Source organism: Coloeus monedula (genome assembly GCF_965178545.1).
Source record: "Coloeus monedula genome assembly, chromosome: Z".
Taxonomy (NCBI): Eukaryota; Metazoa; Chordata; class Aves; order Passeriformes; family Corvidae; genus Coloeus; species Coloeus monedula.
In genome coordinates, this window is record NC_138822.1 from 35,111,581 (window position 1) to 35,134,125 (window position 22,545).

General features: G+C 38.6%; 1 protein-coding gene across 2 annotated transcripts in view; it reads right to left on the minus strand.

Annotated features, from left to right (window-relative positions):
- Nucleotides 1–3,656: 3,656 nt before the first annotated feature.
- ERMP1 (endoplasmic reticulum metallopeptidase 1) overlaps nucleotides 3,657–22,545 on the minus strand; it is a gene marked incomplete at its 5' end in the record, with an annotated part of 65,590 nt that continues 46,701 nt past the window's right edge. For both annotated transcript variants that reach the window (XM_082301457.1, XM_082301456.1), the window contains 13 exons: nucleotides 3,657–5,881; nucleotides 7,017–7,180; nucleotides 7,701–7,816; nucleotides 8,527–8,729; nucleotides 9,240–9,392; nucleotides 10,034–10,224; nucleotides 10,763–10,937; nucleotides 13,689–13,909; nucleotides 14,978–15,190; nucleotides 16,573–16,665; nucleotides 18,305–18,451; nucleotides 19,327–19,432; nucleotides 19,763–19,890. In XM_082301457.1, coding sequence (XP_082157583.1) covers nucleotides 5,717–5,881; nucleotides 7,017–7,180; nucleotides 7,701–7,816; nucleotides 8,527–8,729; nucleotides 9,240–9,392; nucleotides 10,034–10,224; nucleotides 10,763–10,937; nucleotides 13,689–13,909; nucleotides 14,978–15,190; nucleotides 16,573–16,665; nucleotides 18,305–18,451; nucleotides 19,327–19,432; nucleotides 19,763–19,890 — 2,075 coding nt within the window. In that variant the 3' untranslated portion in view covers nucleotides 3,657–5,716. The remainder of the gene's footprint in view (nucleotides 5,882–7,016; nucleotides 7,181–7,700; nucleotides 7,817–8,526; nucleotides 8,730–9,239; nucleotides 9,393–10,033; nucleotides 10,225–10,762; nucleotides 10,938–13,688; nucleotides 13,910–14,977; nucleotides 15,191–16,572; nucleotides 16,666–18,304; nucleotides 18,452–19,326; nucleotides 19,433–19,762; nucleotides 19,891–22,545) is intronic.

Here is a 22,545-nt window from a genome sequence, read left to right on the forward strand (position 1 = left end):
CAAGGAGGGCTGTGTCAGATGGAGCCAGTTCCAACAGACTGAGGGAAGCCTGTCAGGCAAGCTGGTACCTCCTCTCTATAAAGTGTATAAATAAAGGCTCCTGTGGGAGATGAGTGAGGAACAGTCCTGCAGCGATGCCGAGGAGCAGGAGGAGGCAGTCCAGGCACTGGAACTGGGATTCCCTGCAGCCTGTGTCTCTGTACACATAAACACACACATTAAAGGATAGACTCACAGTCTTGCTATTAGCATCTTACTGGTGTGGTACTGCTCAACAGCTCAGTCCTTTTAGACGATAGGGAAGGAGCCTCTCCACCTGCAACCCATTGTGGAGCACACTGGAGCAGATTCCCACAGTGGCAGCCTTGGAGTGCCCGCACTAAGCTGGTGGATGGAGGAGCCCTGAAGGAAGCTTGTAGCTTGAAGAGCCCATGCAAGAGCAGGTTTCTGGCAGGAACTGTGGCCCACATGGGATCCATGCTGGAACAGTCTCTTTCTGAAGGACCATCCCAGCAAGAGGAGGATCCCCTTTGAAGCAGTTTATGAGAGACTGTATCCCATGGAGGGGACTCTGTTCTGGAGTAGGGCAATAGTGAGGAGAGGAAGGAAGCAGAGAAGCAATGTTACAGACTGACCATGACCTGACCCTTAACTGACCATCCCCAGTCCTTCTACACCACTGTGGGAGAGAAGGTAGAAGAGTGAATCTGGAAAGGAAGGGGAGGTTGGGGGAAAGTGTTTCAATTGTTATAATATTTCTGTTTTAATTGATAACAGATTAATTTTCCCAAGGCCAGTTTGTTTCACCTGTTGTGGGTACCAGTGAGTGATGTTCCTGTCTCAACCCATTAATTTTCTCATTCTATTTTCTTCTGGTCTGCTGTGGGGAGGGTGTCAGAGAGCAGTTTGCTAGGTACCCACCAGCCAACCAGGGTTAACCCACCACAAAAGGTTTAGTCATCTACAAATCTCCACTAGTAAACTGAAGATAGAAAAAATGGGCCGCTTAACCGGTTGAGAATCAGCATCTTTTTATGGAATTCCAACATGTTGACACTCTTCTCACTTTGTGTATCCAGCTCACTAAAACTGGCTGATGTCAGATTTCCTCCCTCACAACAATTTGTGTATCATCAAGTTTTCTTATCTGTTTCTCATCCTGTGCAAAACTGTCTCAGAAAAACAGCAACAATACTTTGTATTCCTTGCTACCAATTTAACAGATCCTTTCACATTGGGTATACTTGCAAAACTGCTTGAAGCAAGTCGCATTTCTGAAGATAACTCTTCACAATCACTTGTCAAGCCAAGTAAGCTAGTTTTTCCTCACCGTGTTTTAGGCCAAAGAAACCAGAGGGTTTTAGAGCTGAAATGTCTGTAAGCTACAGGTTAAAGAGACACTGCTAAGTAAGCAGAAATACCTGAATTCGTAATATAACCAGAAGCTGTACAAAGAGGTCCTTTTCATAATAAACTCAGGAGAAGCTGTGACATTATAAAAGATGACTGGTAACTTGCTGAGGGTGGTGAGCTGGCTTCAACTGAAGGAAGGAGGGAAAAACAACTTACTGTCTCAGCTTATTTCCTTTCCTAGAGCTGAAGACTGTTGAAGTACTCCAGTAGGCAGTGACAGGAATAGCAGCATAGAGTGAGTGGCCTAAGTCTTCCTATTGTTTAGGCACAGAAAAGAGAGATACTTGTTGAGTGTTCTATTTATCACCTGGCCCCTGAAATAGGAAACTCCTTGGGCATGCTTACTGAGAGAGCATTGAGAGACGACTTCACAAGCCCACAGCTGGAGCCTGAAGTTACTACACAGCAGACACATGGCACCCAACTATTCTTTCCTAAATTTATTCAAATTACTATCCAAAAAATTCCAAGCCCCCCAAAACCTGCCAACAAACACAGAAGAATGAATCCCAAATAATACAAAACAAAAACCTCTAAACAAACCAAAACCACCCAAATAGAGCAAACCGCCACCCCTCCCCTGAAAAGAACATCCCCAAATAAATTGTGCATGGGCACCTTTCTAAGATGGTTCCTCAAATTCACCTGTATAGTTACTGGCTTTAAAGCTTCTATTTGTTCTATTCTCAGAAGAGGTTGAAATGACTGTTCCTTTTTAGATAAATTTCTGCTTAAGACTGATTCTTTCAGATTTCTGAAACATTTGCTAAGGACCACATGCTTGACATCCTGCTTGAAATACAGACAGCAGTGTCTAGATCTCCCTAATCTGGTTTGTACTACTCCCTGCTCAAGACTCTCCTTTAATGCTTAGCCTGTTCTCAAGCTGCACCCAACAGCTTTGACAGAACCATACAGTGCTGCAGCCCAACAGACCCTCTTCTGCAGTGAACTTCCAGGGAACCCTGGCTAATTTCTAGGATCAATTTATCCTCTAAGACTGGAAGGGATTTTCATGAAGGTTGAGAATGCATATTTTGTCTTCAAAATGGAAGGCACAGTTACATAAATTGACACCACAGAATGCAGGTTTACTACTGAACTCACATGTCTTCCTCCTCTACCAAGACCACATACCAAGTTCTAAGATGGGTCATCCTGCAGGCCTCTTCCAGATAATTATCAGAAGTCAGATTAGGTTTAGCCCTCAAGGGAGAAGAGTATGGAACAGCTCTGCCATGCAGACGAAATGTTCTTCAGTTATGTCGCACCTGCTACAACTAGCTCTGTACAGACTTGTTAGATCTTCTCTATTTGATTAGTGTTTTTCCAGGAGGACTGCAATCCAACTAAGATTGACAGACATTAAAGACAGGTCTTACTAGCACAGAACAGCCCCACTCAGCTCAACAGTCTGTCAGTTTGTGTATGATAGCTGAAATTTTCCTGTTCATTGCACCTATTCCAACACTTTCTTCAAATGCATACTTCTACTTGACAGGTGATCTTGAAGGTATGGTGACACACTGTAATAATGTACTACATTGTATAACCACAACAAGTAGAGGCCTCCTTTGCTTAAACTGATGAAGTGCTTAGTACTCAGAGAGCTTCAGAAATATGTATTTTAATAGAGAACAGTAGATTTTCAAAGCCATCAAAACCAGGGAAGAAGAGAAGAAGAAAGCAATTTAGAAACTGCTGTGGATGTAAATTGTTTCTGATGAGCATAGGGTGATTCTAATCAACTGTTTACTGCCTCCACTAAGAGTAAGTAATTTTTCTACTCTATGCCCTTGTATCCTTAAAGTTACCAGCTGCTTGCATTTTATACACTTCAAAGAGTAAGACACACAATGCTTTTTTATGAGAAATAACAACCCATAGTAGCAAAAGACTAATCTGCTTGTACTTGAATGGGGAAGCAGATGGACATAAACAGCAAATTTTTCCATCCTGTTTTTCTCTCTGTGATCAACAATAAATCTGGTCTCAACCATCAATTTTGCAAAGATTACTTAGCTTAGCTATCAGTGACTCCTCTGTATCACATCTTATTTCAAAAACCACCCTCCTTTCCAGGAAACCAGCCAGGACTCCCATTTAAACTTTTCTGAACTCAGATGATTTTTGCATTCTTTGGCCAAGCTTATCTTCCACACAGCTCTAACACAAGCTGTCTAACCCAGCACCTCTTAGCAGTATTTCTACTCCACGCTCAAATAAAACATTACTGCAATGAATGAAAACAACTCAAATATACCTTTAATCATGCTAAAAATCAAGTTTCACCAATCAAGTTTTGCTTTTATTTACAAAGACAGAAATTTGCAACACACCGGACATACCTCATAATTAAATTATTTAACAAGGATTAAATCCTGAGACTGAAGTTATTGCTTCACTTAAAGTTTCAGAAATTGCCAACACACATTTTTGTCTTTTTGGCTCCCAGTATGAATTCTTCACACAGCACTTTCAAAGCATTAAATCAGAGGCAAAACACAAAAATCAAAACTGAGGAAGATGGCAAGTATCAGTGCAGCTTTAGTTAACTAGCTGTGCATCAGCTACGGTACAGTACAACACATTTGTTGAGATTCAAGACACAGGACTTTCAGTTCATAACTCTGATTTTCAAATCACTAATAGCACTTTAACATAGGGATTGTAGTTTCAAATCAGATACCATCAAATGAGTGATGATTAATGCACATTATGTATAAACCCATGGGTTTTAAGATACTTATGGCCAGTTCATTATGATTACAGTAATTAAACCTCTTACCCTAGTCCATGAGTGAGCTGACACTCTGTGAATGTCCCTTGCAACCAATGAAACTGATTCTTTCCACTATTACACACAATTACAGAACAATCCGAAGGAAAAATACCTGACTGGAGAGCTGTTATCCATCACAGCTCACACAAATTAACTGCCACATTTTCTTACATGTGCTCTGCAAACTTACCAGCATATATTTCTACTCTAAATGATGATGCCTGCACAAAATCTGCTCTGCATGACATTAGGCAATACTTGTGAGATGGAAAAAACCACTAAAATTTGTAGCATGGTATTGATACAGCAAAATGTTTTTATACATAATTTGGAAAAAAGCATGAAGTTCCTTCAGATACACTGAGTTCTTTGAATTTCAGAAATTACCCTTAACTACTAACCACTGCACTAAAAAAACCCAAAAACCTGGTAAGTACAAAAAAAGAGGTCAGTAGCTTCGGATTTCAAAGCTTGTCAATTAAAATTGGAAGATACTCTAAAACACTCACAGTCATTTATAAAATCCATCCTGTGAAAATAAAAGAGCAATCCAGACATATTAGACATCTTTTTAAGATTACTCTTTTAGGTACTTTTCCTTATGGAAAGCAAACCTTATTTTAAGAAATAGTAAAATGTATTAGCAAGTGCAATACCATTACACTACCAAAAATCTCTCCAGAGGAGATACCAAAATTAGCCAATTCTAATAAATTGGAAGGTAACTTAAAATTTAGAATCGATTAATTGTAAGACATCCACATAAAGGAGTGGGAACTTAGCACTCTTACATAGGAGAGAGCAAGTCACGTGTGCTGATAGTGAAAGATCCCAACAGGAACAAAACCACAAGATGGTAGAGTTAGGTTGAACTTGGCCACTCATGCCGTAACACCGAAGAGACAGGAAAAGGGGTAGAACTAAGTTTTTTAACAGAAACATACAATTTGGATAAACAATTACAACATTCCATCATAATATTGATTTCTCTGCGTTGCGCATTTGCCAAGGACTCAATGCAACCTGTACGAGCATCACAGTTTTCAGTGACTTCATCCAGTGACAAAAGTAACACTCAGGACTTCGCCACCTCTGCCCTGCTCCCACAGGAACAAGCTGCTTTTAGCTGCAGATCTGACTTGAACAGGACGGATAGGATTGGTAGGTGATACTCCACGTACCTGTGAAGTACGGTTGTATTTTACACAGCAACAAAATAAATTCCATGAAGCCCTTCCATTACAATTGCCACCATTTATTATGCTAATATTACCTTGTCAAGTGCAGTTTTCATTTTAAGAAACCTACGAGCCAAACTGCTACTTCAGTGGAAGAGCCAAGGTGAACTGCATTCATGTTGACAGAAAAGTATCATTATATCCCCAAGATAGCAGTAGTCTTTAAATAGTCAAACTGCCAAAGAAACACAATTTGCTGAAGTCTCTGGCATCTTGTTAGAAAGTGCTTGCCACAAGAGCATTCTGCATCAGAGATAACCCTATTAGCCCTGCAGCATTGCTGTCAAAAGACAAAAAGGTCGTAAGTACAGGACCAGCCAGAAGAAAACGTCCAGTTTGGAAACCTCTCCAGTAAGGTATAGAGTTGAGGTGACTTTTGATCTTCCCCAAAAAAGTAATGTGCTGCTATGGCGAGGGAGACTATTCCATCAGAATGCTTTTCTGGGGCCTGAAAGTGAGAAAAGGACAACACAGTCTTTATGATTGTTCATGACTTTTCAATATGAGAACAATTCAGATGCACTTTCCTACACACAGTATCTCTGCAACAAACTTCATTCTGCAGTTCTTTGTCCTCTGTGTTAAAATACTTCCTATCTTCAACGTATCAGTCTGACTACATGACAAGTACAATCTGAAATTAACTAGTAAACAGGTATTTAGATCACAGTGTCTCTGATGTGTTACACAACTTCCATGTGCCCCAACTTCAATGTTTGTATGTTTGTTTTGCTGACAAATCAAGATATGGACTCCAACACAGTATTTACACTGATCCTTTTACTGCAAATCCTGAGGACATACAGCCCTTTCTGGCTAGCTTTGACTCTATCAGTCTTGCAAGGCTTGTCACCCTTGAGACTCCAGTCTGCCTTATCAAGTACCCTTTGAGGATTATTTGTGTTTAGACTGCCTGGTGCAGGAAAGAGTAAGGGATTTCCTGAACTTTCAAAGATACTTGTAATATTCACTCGAAGGATAAGACACTGTTAAACCTGTAGTAAAAACATACAGATCTGCAAAAAGTTATTCCTTTGGAAGTTAGAAGGGTAGGGAGACAAATCATAAATCCCACTGAAATTGCAAGGCTGGAAGCCTTGAGTCCCACTGAAAATAAAGTAAAAGAGAATTTTGAGAACAAAGCTTTGACAACTCTCTTCAGCTTCAAAACCAGTAAATTTTCCACCAAGGACTCTGTAATTTCCCAAAACCAAGGAAACAAGGGAAGGGAAGGGAGAAGGTAACTCCTCATAATAATAAAAATCAACTCTGAAATAACAGTAGTAAAGATAAAACTTCCAAGAACTGTGAGGTTAAGATAGGAGAAATCCAAACTTATGACCAAAGACCATGGAGACAAGAAAAATATTTTTGCCTTGGCTGTTTGTCAGGTTGGCAGACTACTCATGGAAAATACATGGGAGCTGATCTATAAAGCCAACATACTAAAAGAAGGATACCAGAATTAAGATCTATCAAATAAAGCAAAGCTTTATTTACTATAATATTCTTCACATAGGAAATGGCAGCCATGGTGGGAAGAGGGCGGACCAAGGCATCACCAGGTTTCCAGCAGCACTCACCGTCAGTTCTACCCAGAAGAGCCAGGGAGCCGCATGCAGCCCACGGGAGTAGAACACGAAGTAGTCTCCCCCCAGGCTGGCAACCGGCATTCCATCCCCGAGAGACCAGCGGGACAGCGCCGACCCTGCGCGCGGCCGCACGTACAGGGACATGTGGCTCGGGCCTGCAGGGACAGAGATGTGTGTCCACATGATCAACAGGAGAGGCGGGATAACCATGTGCTTTCCCACAGAATAGCATGTCATCCTTGTATTACTATCCATGTCTTCCAAAGCATGATAAAAATGTCTTCTCTACAGAAGATACTTCAATTTTTGCTAAGCACCGGGATAAGTGAGATGATGATGTAACAGAGGAATACAGGACATTTCACAATATTAATATAATATAGTCCGATATATACTAACATATAAAATGCTACAAGATGCACTCTTAGAAAGAACCTGCTGTAAAACAATCAAGACTTACTCAAGACAGACGATGTTACCAGTCCCAGAAGTAAGAACTGGAACACACCACTCACAGCTTCTAGTGTGCTATGAAACTGAATTAATTCATGCTAATCTTACATGGCTTACTATCTTGGGAACGGCACTGGAACCTGCAGTACTGGAGTCAAAGCCTGATTTATTATGGGCATAAAAATAAACACAGATCATAAACCAGCAGCTTCAGTCACTCACCAGATACTTCAAAGCTTAACCTCACAGAGTTCCTGGGCATCAGCTCCTTGGACAGAAGTTTAAACTGAACTGGGCTTCTTGGCGAAATTTCTGGAGCAGGAAGATACCAGTTTTTCCTGTGGAGAAAAAAAAGTTTCAAGTTATTCTCAATGCAACACCCTGAGGTACTAAACATCAGAAGACAAGAAGTTTCTCTATAGTACGGCTGACTGTGCTGCTACTACATGAAATATTCAAAAGGTGTTGATTCTAGCAGAAGGCAGGTAAAATCAGCTTCTGGTCAGACAAATATTTAAAGGGCATATTAGAAAAACAGTCACCAGTGTATTCATTTATTACCATCATCTGCCTTAATTTACAAAACAAATGAGTGAGAATATTTTCACCTTCAAATGGCTACACTTTTGCTCACAAGATTCTTGAGGTGTGAGAAATAGCCACAAGCAGCTGGTTTTCTTCTGTGGAGACCTGCTACTCTAGACATCCTCTGCAGTCAGCTGGGGAAGGGAGGAGACAGACATACATCCTCCTACTCTGAACTGCCCTTCAGGAGGCCCCCCCGTTCACCTTTTTCTCCACTGGTGCTTACATCTATTTCCCACACATCAACTTCTAAAGCTCCTGCAGCAGACCCATAGAGTCTCTTTTGCAGAGACTCTAGCAGAAGACTCAGCACCTAGGCCGAAGTTTGTCTTCTTAAGAGGAAGGATTATTTACTTTTAGACCAAGATTATCCTTGTTTTTCTTCCCTTACATAAGTGAAATTGCATAAACGACCACTATACTTTGCAGTAAAGTGCTCAAGTGAAGGAGACTTCACACCAACCGGAACATGAAGTGCACTGGCAGAATCCAAGGAAGGCCACAGAAAGGAGCCTGCTCCTCGCATGGAGTTCTAATGGTGTCATTGATTTCAGGTACATGGGGAGTTATGTGAGATATTCCATTATAATCAAATCCATTAATCCATATACCAGAGTCACTTTTAACCACATTTCCATCTATATCATGAAATCTTCTGCTTGTGTGCTAGAAGAAAAAAAACAAACACAGAAAGATGATGGAGCCCCTGGAGTGTGCAAGCGGTAGAGGTGATTCTGAAATATCCTCCATGTGAATCCTTAAGGTCTACTGCATTTTCAGTATGCACTGAACACATATCTGAGTATTTATAAATACAAATGCAAGAATTACTGCGATAAGATACATACCATAAGAACACAATCAGAAGATGACTCTGACTGTTTTAGCCCACCTCAAACCTCATTCACTTTTTAAATTATCATCACTTACACAATTCACCCACTTAAAACCTAAAACACTCTGCTCTTCTGACACAGAGGAGCTGAACACTGAGATGAACAAGGGGAACATTAGCCATCATTTCAAATGCAGGAATAATCACTAGAGCTTTTAAATCAAAAAAGAGAGGGAATATTACTCTTTCTGGGATGGAGGAGGTGGGGGAATTAAGCCTTGAAAAAAACGAAACACTCTTGCAACCAAAAGAGGCAATACAACATGCAAAGCTCTTCTTACCTGGAGAAAGACTCGCTTGGGCTTTGGATTAGCTGCATCAGAAGTGTAAGGAAAGAAGATTCCACTACAAACGAGAATCAGAGTGACTACGAACACAGTACTTAAAGATATTAGCGTCGTTTTTGTACTTTTGACAAGGTAAATGAAGTTAATCTAGAGAATAAAAAAACCAGTCCAGTTATAAAACTGCAACACTTAAGATAAAAGGCACTACTTGTATAACTCTAGAATTCAATTATGGAACTGAAGGTACATTAAAAAGACATAATTGCAAGTACCACCTCATACAAGACACTTCTTTTTAATCTCAGTATTTAAAACAGATTTTTAAAGCTGATTTATTTTATAGAAAAAGGAATAAAGTGAGTACTTCCTGGAGCTTTCAAAACTTTGTTTTTAAAACATCTGCCAACAAAAAAAGCCCCAGAATCTTTCCAGGTTCCATGGCAGCAGAAAAAACCACAAACCTGAGTATTCTTTTTGAAGTTTGTACATGTATTGTTCAGTCATACATTACACCTAAAATGAATCTCTGCTCGAAATTCAGCATTACATTTCGTATTTTACATCAGTCTTTACTACATCATCATAGAGCAATATAAGCAGTGCTTCAATGACCTTTCTTTGACTAACACAAAACATGGAATCTTTGACACATTTCCTAGAACTTTCCAGTAACATTTAAGATATTGTCAAATTATCACTAATTTCTAGTATTAATTAAAAAAACCTTCTTATTCTAAACTCTAGAGAAAGTTTAATGGTTTTAAACAATATTTACAAATTCTACTTACAAAATATGAAGACAGGATCATAGTAAAGATAACAATAAATCCTGCCAACACCATATCTGGTGGAATTTCTGAACCACTTCGTCCCATGACAGGTGTAAACATTTCAAATACAGTCCAACTTAGATACAGCATATACAGATAGGGAACAAACATCCCCAGCATGTACATCACAATGAACTGTATTGTGGCACCTGTAGGGAACAGGAAAAAACAAAAGACAAAAGAAGTAAAGCTGAAAAGGACATAAACACGCAGCTTTACTGATATATCCACAATACCACTGCAAGGCCCAAACACAATACTGGTCCTCATCCCTGATATGCATATGAAAAGATCTCATTTTGCACAGCCAACACTAGTGTAACTTTCAAAACCACCACAAAATTAATCTTGTATTACAAAAAAAATTTTAACATGTTTTCTGTCCCAAGCATTCCTTAAATATTACAGTATTTTTTATGAACCTTAACTGTTCGTCAAAATTTTGATCGCTTGTTAAATATACCCACATACTGCTCTTTTAACCTGAGACATGGGATGTTTTTCAGTGTATTTTTTTAAAGCTTCTCACACTTTCAAACTGTCTTAAGTTCAAGAACACTTCTTTCATTACAAAAATGTGACTTAGTTAATTTGACTATTCAAAGTCAATGTTTGCAGTTTCTTTTGCCTAAATAAGAGTAAGAGTAGAAGTTTTTAAATACCATTTCCACCCCTCAAAACCAATACCTTTTTGGCTGAATTCCTTGTGGATCATCAGCTTAGTGAGTAAAGGAAATGCTACCCACAATGTACAAATGAATGCTGAACAAAGGCCCATCTGAGTCATCACAGCCAATGCTATTGACCAAATCATCAATGAGGCATCAAAAAAAACATCTCCCAGGTACTGCTCATTCATATTCTGTAACAAAAAAGCAGTAAATACATTTAATTACTGTGCACATTCCATAGATCCCACCTCATGAGAACACACAGAAAAATCCATATTCCTTGTATATAATTGCTTTCCTTGGGCAAAACAATTCTGACAAGCATCATCTCACCATTCTCTTACCATACAGAATTATCTGTGACAGTATATTTTTTTATTAGTTTTCTAAGTCTGCTGACACAACTTGAAAAAGATTACACAGGCTTGGGCAGGAGGAGGAAGGGAATGTACAAGTGACAATACAAAAGAATACACATGGCTAGTGTTTCAGGCAAAGAGGGCCTTTTCAAAGAAAATGTAACACAGCACAAATTACATAATACTTATGTGTGAAAAAGTTATCTGTACCTCCTGAGAATGTAAACTTGTTTTTGAACAGCAGCTGCTAACAGACTTCTTACACAAGCACTGTTATTAGTGCAGAAATATTATACTGGTGCCTTTGTAGGTCATGCCACAAGCTGTCACTTCAGAAGTCTGCTTATTAAAATACGTTCTTTGTTTTGAATAAAAGACATCATAGGTGAGATAACACCAGAAATGTTTCAGGGAAAAAAAATTTAACCGTAAAAAATGTAATTTGCTTTGGTTTTGCTTTTTTTTTCAAGTTACATGAGCAATGCTGCAGTGTTTGCAGTGCAAAGTTCCTATCTGCAAATCCTGCTTGTAGCAAGAAGGATTGCTTGCAAGAACAACGGTTATCAGAAAGCACCTACTTCAGTTCTGGGGTGACAAGAAAAAAATGAAGGAGAGCAAAGAAACATAGAAGTTGCCAAACGTATTTCAAAACATAAAGCTTATCAACTCACAAGTTGTTGAGCCATGAGTAGGCACTGCCTCTGATAGCCAAGGAAGAGACTGGCTTCCAAAATTTTTATGCAACTTCTAAGTAAAATGCAAGTTACAGAAACAACATTAACGATACACTGTGGTGCAAGCTACAGCATGCTACACTTTTGATTTTGAGATGGCTGATCTGATGATTAAGCAATCAGTAGGTATGAAGGAGAGCCAGAGCCTGCAATGTCTTAACAGCTAATGAAAGTATCAGCCAGCTTATCCAGAAGACTGGAAAACTGTAACAATGCATCTATTTTATAAATGGCTCATCTCTTCCACAAAGGGATAACACCAAATACATATATTTGGTAACATACATGTACCAGTTAACACTCCCCTTCCCCAAAAAATTTTTAAAAACTCTACTTCCAGAGAAAGACATGATGGATCCTCGCAGAACTTTTCATAAGATGAAAATTCACCAAATGTCACAAAGTTCTTAAAACTTTTTCAAACATTTGTATTTGCCTGTCAACTAAGGCTTCCTAAATTCTCTTGTCCAAAACCCACACAAATGGCTGAGAAGGTAAGTAACAACAAGCTGAATGACTAAATATTACTGCACCTAAAACCTCAGCCTAGAAGGCCTGAGTAGTCAACTTCTGCCCTGGAAGAGTGTAATCTATCAGATACCTCAAGACACAAAACCATATGGGATTGTTATAGTTTACAATTATGAAATTATTACACAAGTTAAATCACGTTGGTAAGTTCATGAAAAAAAATCCTAAGCAAAACAAGTAGACAGACAGTAATCATGACAAATGACAGCAATGGAAAAGTAACACACACCAAATCCTCACTGAGCCTTGCAGGGGCCTAAATGACTTTTACCTAATGCAGAGAAGAACCAAGAGCTCTGTTCCATCTCCAGCTGTGCTCAGAACTATAAATCAGAATAATCATGGAATTGTTTAGGTTGGAAAATACCTTTGAGATCACGTGAGTCCAACCTAGGCCTTGCATTGCCAAGGCCATCGGTAAACCATGTCCCTAAGTGCCACATCTACACATCTTTTAAATACCTCCAGGGATGGTGACCCAACCCCTTCCTTGGGCAGTCTGTTTCAGAGCTTGATAACCCCTTCCATTAAGAAATCTCTCTTAATATCTAGCCTGAACCTTCCACGGCATAACTTGAGGCCATTTACTCTTGTCCTGTCCCTGGCTGTCTGGGAGAAGAGGCCAACCCCCACCTGGCTACACCTTCCTTTCAGGCAGTTGTAGGGAGTGACAAGGTCCCCCCGAGCCTCCTTTTCTCCAGCTTAAACAACCTCAACTCCATCAGCTGCTCCTCATAGGACTGGTGTTCCAGACCCTTCATCAGCTCCACTGCCCTTCTCTGGTCTTGCTCCAGCACCTCCATGTCTTTCTTGGAGTGAGGGGCCCAGAACTGAACACAGGATTTAAGGTGTGCCCTCACCAGTGCCAAGAACAAAGGAACAATCCCTGCCCTGGTCCTGCTGGCTGCACTGTTGCTGATCCAGGCCAGGATGCCATTGGCCTTCTTGGCCACCTGGGCACACCCTGGCTCATGTTCAGCTGCTGGCACCAGCACGCCCAGGTCCTTTTCCTGTGGGCAGCTTTGCAGCCACTCTGCCCCAGCCTGTGGCACTGCCTGGGGTTGTTGTGACCTAAATCACAAAGGCTCCTGCCTTTTTTTTGAAGCAGTTCCTAAAGGTCAAGGCTGTCTTAAATCACATAGCTCTTACCTCTCTGATTTAGCAGAACAATCCCTTATGTTTAGATGAAGCAATTTTTTACAGCAACATTTTAGATACTGAAAACTATTCGCATTTTCTAAAATCAGCTCAAAAGGTAGGTCTTCCACAGATTAAACACCTCATTGCCCTTCAACAATAACAACAAAGTCTTGCCCACCTTGTAGAAGAACTTCTTGGCTAGCATGTGCACAAGAATGAGCTTAGCTGCAGCTGCAGTGCCATAGAGAGACACAGAAACATAGAAATGGGTGTACCAAGAAAGAGCCCGTCCAATGATGGAGACAAACACTGCCACCATAAGGACTGCCACCAGTGTGCACACCCAGCTTGTGAGGGTTAAGCTGAATGCAGTAAATAACTTCTTCAGGTTATGAACAGCTATGAAGAAGAAAAAAGAAGTTTCATTCAACACCTGTGTATTCTACTGCAGATTATCATCAAAATTTTAATTACCCCACAGTGTAACTACTTTAATGACCAAAATTAAGGGGTCCCCTGTGAAGACATCTTAACAGCATGGTTTACATCACTTAGCCTATTTCTGTGCATGTCTACTTGCACACATCCCCACTGCAAGGTTTATTCCCAAAATACTGGTGTGTTTTGTAGATTACAGCTTTCGCGATAGCAAAAACTTTACTAGGGAACCAATGAAGCCACAGTTCCATTTTTAGGTATACAAAAAATACCCAATAAAAACCACAACAAAAATAACAACAAAAACCCCAAACCAAAACAAGAACAACCCCCTCTGCAGAAAAAACCCCACCAAACCAAACAAACCACCAAAAAAACCCACCCCAAAGCCCCGTCCCCATAAAAAACCCCCAACATCAAAAAATTTGAGTTGTTTTTCTTTTAACATTTTCTTACTCCAAAAATGTTTTCTGGATTTTCAGGAGGAGGTCAGTGTGTTTTTTTAAGGTTTTTTAACAGGCATGTTCCTACACATACTAAAAAAGTCTAATTAGAAGATTTAAGTTGGTTTACAGTCTATTAAGCTTTGCTGTCATTTTCTCCATTTTTTGTTTTCATACTCGGTCCTGTCTATAGACAGGTGTTAAACATGATTCTGCCACCTTATCTGAATTAACAGAATTTAAAAAATTATATGGATACAAGACGATTTTTTTTCAATACCCAGATCTTTAAAAGATTTAATTTTAATCTTCATGATATGATAAGAGACAAAATCATGATTCATAAATGCTAGACATCTAAGCCTATCATATTCTTTCACCATCACAAATATTCAGATGAGAAACTTAAACACAAAGCAACTCCTATGGCATGCTGCACACCTAAACTTTTTTTCTGAAGTTCAACTGAAGAGATGCCGTAATGGCCTGAACACATTTTCACCTACACTTCTTCATTTAGGAATTGTAATTGCTAAAGAGTAACGTAATTAAAAAAAAAACAAAACCGTAAACAACCTAGACTTACCTCTGGGTTTTGGCTGTAACACTTTTTTGCTTAAATAAAAAACAGCAATTGCTGCTGTAATATAGTTCATAATTGTGCCAACACGAGCAGGATAGGCCAGGACAAATAAACCAAGTATATCAAAGAATACAACATTTCCATGTCGATACTCAAAAGATTTAGCCAACTTTTCTGATGTTGCTAGGTATTTTAGGACAGCTAGAATATTGTCACCTATTAAAACAGTAGATACACAATATAATTATATCAAGGTTGATAAATTACCACACAGTATTTATTTTTTACTATAACCATTCTGAAAAATTGCATAGAAATATCCTCAACAAAAACATGAACATAAATGATTATTCTCGAACAGGTATTTGACAGTACACACAGAATAGGGTTCTACATGAGTTAATCTATCCAGCTGTCAAAATAAGTATACTTGGGAATTCTCATGCACTTAGACACCATTGCAATGGAGGAACAGTCAGGCTTTCAGCCCATAACTTCTTCTACACTTCTGATATTTAGCACTGGACTTGAAGGCTAACCCATAGAAGAGTTTATAATTTCCCAATCTTCCTCCTCTTCTCCTCACCACTAAGTGACCCCTCCAGGTTTCAATGTCAATCAATTACCTGCCTTTCTTTCCCTCCATGACTCTAAAGAAAAGGCCACTATATTCCTTTGTAGCCTATAGGCACCAACCACCTTTTCCTTTCCCACAGTACAGTCAAAACAAGGTAACCAAATGAGAACAATCATTCTCAACTTTCATTTAGCTTTCACTAGACAATTAGAAGTTCTTACTGGCTGTAAAGTGTCTTTTTTTTTTTTTTTTTTTTTTATCTGTGATATGTTTAGGAGGACAAGCTCTACATAAAACCATCATGACTATAATCATCTTTCCAATAGGAATTTAGAAGTGTTACTTTCTGTCCTGCAGCTAAACTGGTGTAAGGAAGTGTTTAAAAACCATATTCATGCTGGTCATCTAAGTTGGCTTGTACATAAGCTTAAAGAATGAATGGTCAAAATCCTGGAGACATTTAGGATTATGTTAGCTTTTCCTGGGAAATTAAAGGTCTTCATAGTTTTCTTTACTGTAGTCCGTCTAATGAGCACAACCTGTTGCAGAAAACAAATCCTGTTTATCCAGGATTTATGTGGTGTGTGCTACCACATAAGTTTGACTAAGATCTATTCTAATACAAAAAACCTCTGCTGGCAGATCAGTCTCTATGCCACCAACTTACTCAAAAGCTTCTGATGAGAAACGTTAACCAATAACAGGACTTAATAAGATAAAAGGAACACAAATGCTGAACAGTCAGGTATCAATGGGCAGTAAGTAACTTTGGTTTGAAAGCAACTGTGGAATCTAATTGCTATCACTGGGTGCTGATAAAGTTTATCTTCCCAAATTGACCAAATATATTTCTTTTGTATTTAAAAGATATGTATTCAGTTAATTCTTTGTTCTTGAGAACACAACCAACATGTACTAAATGGGTAATTAAAATTATTAATTTATCACTACAGCAATCTTACAGCGAAATGAAAAAGCAACAATACTACTCGATGGTAAATTACTGAATTAAAATACCGACCTGCTCTCTGAATGGAATCTGTCAAAATTCTGTCTGACGTGTCATATTCTGTATGATAAATGTAGCCATTTTCAATAAAAGCCAAATCTATTCCTACAGAAAGAGAAGCAGCATTTTTTATATCTATGCAATCCTAAAACCCCAAAACAAAAAAGTCTCCCATGTACTTCACAGAAAATGGTGCTCTACTTCGTAACCCAGTCATTATCCTCAGAGATGAACAAAATAGCCTTCTTTGCAGGAGGAAAACTAACTGCACTTCCATTGTCTTTAAAATAGAACAGCTTTAAAACATTTTAAAGTATTGGTCCTTTTGTATGTACTGATTCCCATGACATCTCTTGCAACTGGAGAAACACATGGAAACACCAGATCATCTCAGCTTCAGAAAAGATGTACAAGGTGCTTGCCAAATGTTTCCTTGCAAAGCTTCAGTAAATGTTTATGCTGAAAAGTAGTAAAAAGCAGCACTGTGAAACTACAGATCACCTTCTCAAAAGACCAGGTGTGCTCTTTGTACTTCTGATGTGTAAACAGCTTTTAGAGAGTTGGTCTGAAAACCCTTCACTTCAAAGTCCAAATAATTTCTTCAAACAAACAAAAGCATTTACCAAAACCCAAAGGTTATTCTGCTTCATTAGTTACACATTCAGTGTATCCCATTCACCTGTTCAGCTGCATATTCAAAAAGCTGCTATCTGCAATCTAAATTCTCATAATTTCTGGCAAAATAGGTCTCAATTCTGAGGAACAAACCAGTTTTTTAACTCAATTCTTTTTTTAAATCTGTTTATAAAAAAACCCCAGAGGTCAGTGAGAAATCATTTACCACCCAGGTACGATTCTGAACAAAGAACACATTGTATAAAATCAGCTACTTTAGTTTCAGGCTAGAAGTGTACTTCAGAACAGTACAGAATATGCCAGAACAACTGCTTTGTACTAACAATCAATTCAGAAATATCACTTTTCTTGAAAGTGACTCCAGTGACAACCTGTCCTGGACAAGAAGGACTTTTCAGAAGTTTACAGTCTTTTGAATTGTGTTCACACTGAGTGAACACTTCACATTTCTTTCCCACTGTTCATTCTCAACAGAAAGAGCGGCAAACTGTAAACAGATCAGCAAAACTAAAAAGCTTCTATCCTGTGCTCTATTATGGAAAAAAACCAACAAAACCCGCCAAAATCCCCCAAAAACCAGCCAACCAAATCCCCCAAACAAAACACCACCACCAGAAAGAAAAAACCCCCAAAACACGACAATCAAACAGAAACAACAAAACCAACAACAACAAAAAAATCCCCCAACCAAACAAAACCCAAGGGTAATGAAAATGCATTAATGACTATTCACTATCTCTAAAAAAGATTATTTTGGTTTATCCATTAAATACAGACATTTCATTCCTGCAAGTACGTAATTAGCATCATGTACCAAAATGTTTCAAAATAGAATATTTAATAGCTGCTAATTCCTGGAGTATTTTCCTGATTTTCAGGACACTTTCCTACCATGTAGTTTCTTTCTGGAAAACACCAGTCATCTAAATACATCCCTAGCAAACTGTGTGACAAACTCATCTAAAAACTCTTTCCTTAGGAAAGGAGCAGGAGAATTCCCTCCCAGTGTGAGAAACAAACCAAATTTGAGGACCTTCACACAGCCAACAGCAGAACAGTATCCTTGTTATAAACGTAGTATGTATTGACATGTCTTTTGATAACATACCTGGAACATTGCCAAAATCCCTGTAGATACGGAAGTCTGTATCTGCTGGGATAATGCCACTCTGAAATATTTCCTGTGCCACCACAGAGGCAAAGGGATGTTTGGCTGCAACAACATATGCGTGTACCAACCAAGGGTTCTCAGGTCCTAACAAAAGATGAGCAGAAAGTTCACCACAAATAGCTTTTGAAGTTCAGTTAGGATATGCATCCTCATGGTAACAAATAATGCAAAGCAACTCACTGGAGATTTAACACTGTTGCCCCACAGACTATATAATAAGTACAATTGGGTTGGCTGAATGACTCACACTTCAGAGAAAGAATTAGCTACATTTGGGGGCAAAAAACCCAAACCACTGTTGCCTCCTGTGTTCAGTGACAGAGCAGATAAGCCATGTCCCAAAAAGACCCAGCAATAATGAAGTCACAACCTTTAGCTGAACTTCCAATCCATCATGTATGTATCACACATCAATACTGTTGTTTAGAAAAAAGTCTCTCCCCTAAAGCATTCAGTGCATGTAAACAGCTAAGCAGCTTCAGCATTACAAGAAAGTCTGCACTCCAGCTAGGATGGAGCACAGGTCTAACTGCAGCCTACAAAACACAGAACTTTTGCTGCTTCCTGAGCATGAGATGGAATTCTAATGCCACAATCTCCCTGCAAAGATTTTGAAAGAACTGGTGTGAAAAATAAATAGAACATATGAAACTATGAGTATTAAGAGATATGTGCTATCCAAATGTTTTTGTCCTTTTTACCTTGATGCAAAAGGGAAACACAACTTCTACTATTCTGCTCTACACAGGCTTCCTACCTATGAGGCAACTTCTGTGGCAGTGCTTTAGCCTGGAAGTATCTAAAAACTGAGAACAACTTAATTGCTGCAAAGGCCTGGGAAAAGGCACAGAAATTCTCCTATCTTTTGCTTATGAGTCACTTTCAATACTCCTTCAAGTCTGCATCATTTATTACCAAATTAACCTTGTGTAGAAATTGGACACAATGCAAGCTCATACCTGTTTGAAAAACAAGTTCTTTTCCTCCTACACCTGCTGCCTCCAGGTTAATAAAAGCTCTGATTGACTTGGCCCACTCATGTTGTGTAATGAAGCCATGACTAGCCTTGATGGGAAAACAAAAAAATATAGGTCAAATATCTACCAGACAAGCCTGAATGTTATTTTCTGTCATTCAAGTTCGCATATAACTCAAGACTGCACAAGGCAGATAACACAAACAGATGCAGAAAATTCAAGTCTTATACTTAAACTAATACAGTCAATATTCTTAATCCAAGTGCATTTTTCTCTTTGAAATCATACACATTTTCTTCAGAAAAGACAAGTAATTAATGAATATTCCAAGAGATAAACACAAGCCGTTATCTTTCCTTTGTTAAGAGCTTTAATACGCTGCTTTGATGTATAATTTATAATTCTGGCATATTCTCACCTGCAAAATATTTTCTTCTGCACCATTAAATAAGAATATGACAGCATGCTGCAGGGACTCCGATGACTTGGAAAGTGTGTTAAGTATTTCAAGCATCACTGCACAGCTAACAGCATCATCACTGGCACCTTAAAACAATCAGCAAAATAGTAAGGCTTACAACAAACACACAGACTTGCAACAAAAACAAGAGAAGAAAAATGGTTTATGCTATTTCAGTCACTTAATCTAACTGGAGTACAATTGTGTCAAGCTTTAGAATATTTTCTGGTACTGCTTGTACCCTCTGTCTATACTAGTTGAAAGCAACAGCTGAAACAAACATTATGTTCAGAAGCTGAGCAAGAAATCAGATCCAATACTACTGTTCACGAAAAGCAGACTAACCAGGTTACTAGGCAAGCAATCTGATCATTATCTACTTTCTTAAATACAACATTAATAAATAAGGATGTAATTTTCATTGACAGCACACTCAAATTTTTAAAAGTAACAATCCCCACAAGTCACCCTAAAGCATTCCACACTGTTACAATGCATTCAATTAAGAGGACAAAACCCCAAAGTAATATAAAGCTAAGACTGCAAAATAGAGCTTAGGAAATACCAGAATTCACACCTTTAAAAGCCTCCATAAGGTATACGTTACAATAAAAGATTTTCCTGATCAGATGCTTTTCACCACCCTTCCTTCTTTGCAGAAACCCCTTTCAACTCTAAGCTCAGTAGTCTGTCCTCTTTGAGTTCCTCATCCAATACTACAATCTCACACCTTCTCCCACACCCCACTGGTTTTTTATCTTAAGTATCCATCTTTTAGTCAAGGCCTTCCATTTTCGCAGTTCCCTCACTTTGGTGCAAGCTGTAGCACCTCTCTATCCTGCTCTAATAAGTAAAATTTGGGAGAAAACATAAATTAAAACTCATTCCTCTGGGCCTGGGTTACACACATGATGCTGACACGCACTGAGATGCCGACAATGATGTGGTCAAGCCTCAGCATGCTATTTAGGTACAGTTAGCTGCTCAAAATGTGCAATTTACACATAAAAGAAAAAAAAAAACAAGCAGCTTTTCCAAACCTTGTCACCACGCAAAACATAAGACATATCTGCTATGAAAAGGACATATTCCTGATACAAACATAAATCTTAGTCTAGATTTTAGCTTTAGTTTATTGCATGGAATAAATAAATTCGAGATCTTTCCAATGCACCATTCTCTACTCTAGTTCTCAGAAATTACTGCCTTGTTCTGACAAAAGCTTTCCATAGATCACCACCCAATTACCTGATTTAAAGCCCTGATCGTCACCGATTTTCATTAATTTCACAGAATATTCTGAGTTGGAAGAGACCTTAACTGCTATCCAAGTTTATCAGTAGTCTGCTTTCAGCCACACTGAGTTCTTTTATTTAAAATGCTGTTTTGAAAACTCAGCAGAGGACTATAGTTTCCACTGACATTAGTAATTTACTTGCCTTACTGTGAGGCTAAGAAAAGTAGAAGTTATTGGCTTCAAGAGACATACAGATTTACATCTGATAAAAGCAGCCATGTAGCCTTAGACCGTTAACACAAACTTGCAGAGAAAATATCCCCCAGTACTTCATACAAAACAAAACTGACAGGAGGTCGTAACAGATTTTATGGCAGATATTGCCAACCTAAAAAAACCACGTTATGTCTGTGATGATAATTTCAAAGATGCTTTTGCCATCGAATTTACCAGAAAAGAATCAAACAGGCCATACAAACTGAAGTAGAATCAGAACAAGAGACACATTTTAGGACTTTACAGTTTACGTTTTTCCTTCACAAGGAACACAAGCTTTCTAAGACTACTGATTGACTGAGTCTTGCTTCACACATTTTGTGTATGCAAGCATCATAAGCAGATTATATTTTATTACCTGATTTACAAATATATTACTCACTGATCTTTGAGACATACTAATTCTGGTTAAAAGCCCACCTTTTTGGTAATGGAAAAAGGGCTGTAAGCAAATAGTTAAGTGAAATACAGGAGAAGAGAAAACAAAAGGCTTAGGTAATGTGCAAGTGGCATACTAAGAAAACAAAAGGCAGAGCAGCTCCTTGCTGCAGTAAAGGGTTAGGCTGCTTTGTGATTAAGAGCAAGCACACAGGCTGATTCCCAGCTCCTCTACAGATTTCTGTAAAATCCTATACAAACCACTCTTATTTTTTTGGCACTTCTGTGCAAGGTTGGTGAAGTATTTTAGTGTCTGAGGAACTGTAAAGAAAATAATTGATGTAAACATAATCCTGTTTTATAACCCACAGAAATCGACACACAATTTACACAGGGCATCAATTTGAAAACAATTTTTAATAATCATAGTACTATGCTTGTTAAATATTCTAAGTCTAGGTAGACATACATAGACTATATATACAGTAATTAGCATCTCTGCAGTTCCTCCATCACAGAGCATGTATAATAATCATGAATTTATTAAGTGTAATTTGGAAACTCATGTTGCCGAAATATGATTGAGGAGAAAGAGAAGTTCTGTATGCTATTTGTTGACAGAAAAAAGGCAGAAAGAGTCCAGCAAAAGCTTTGTTTCTCTAGCTAATACTCAGTTGTTTCCTTAATAATGAAGACTAGTCACATGTGCTAAAGAATACAATGTTCAGCACCAAAAAAATAAAATATTGTGTGGGATGTAAATGAAAAAACTCCAGTAAAAGCTGTACTGTTGGTGAGTGACATCTGTGGGTGTTTTTCAACTGCAATAACAGGCACACACCTGTGGCTG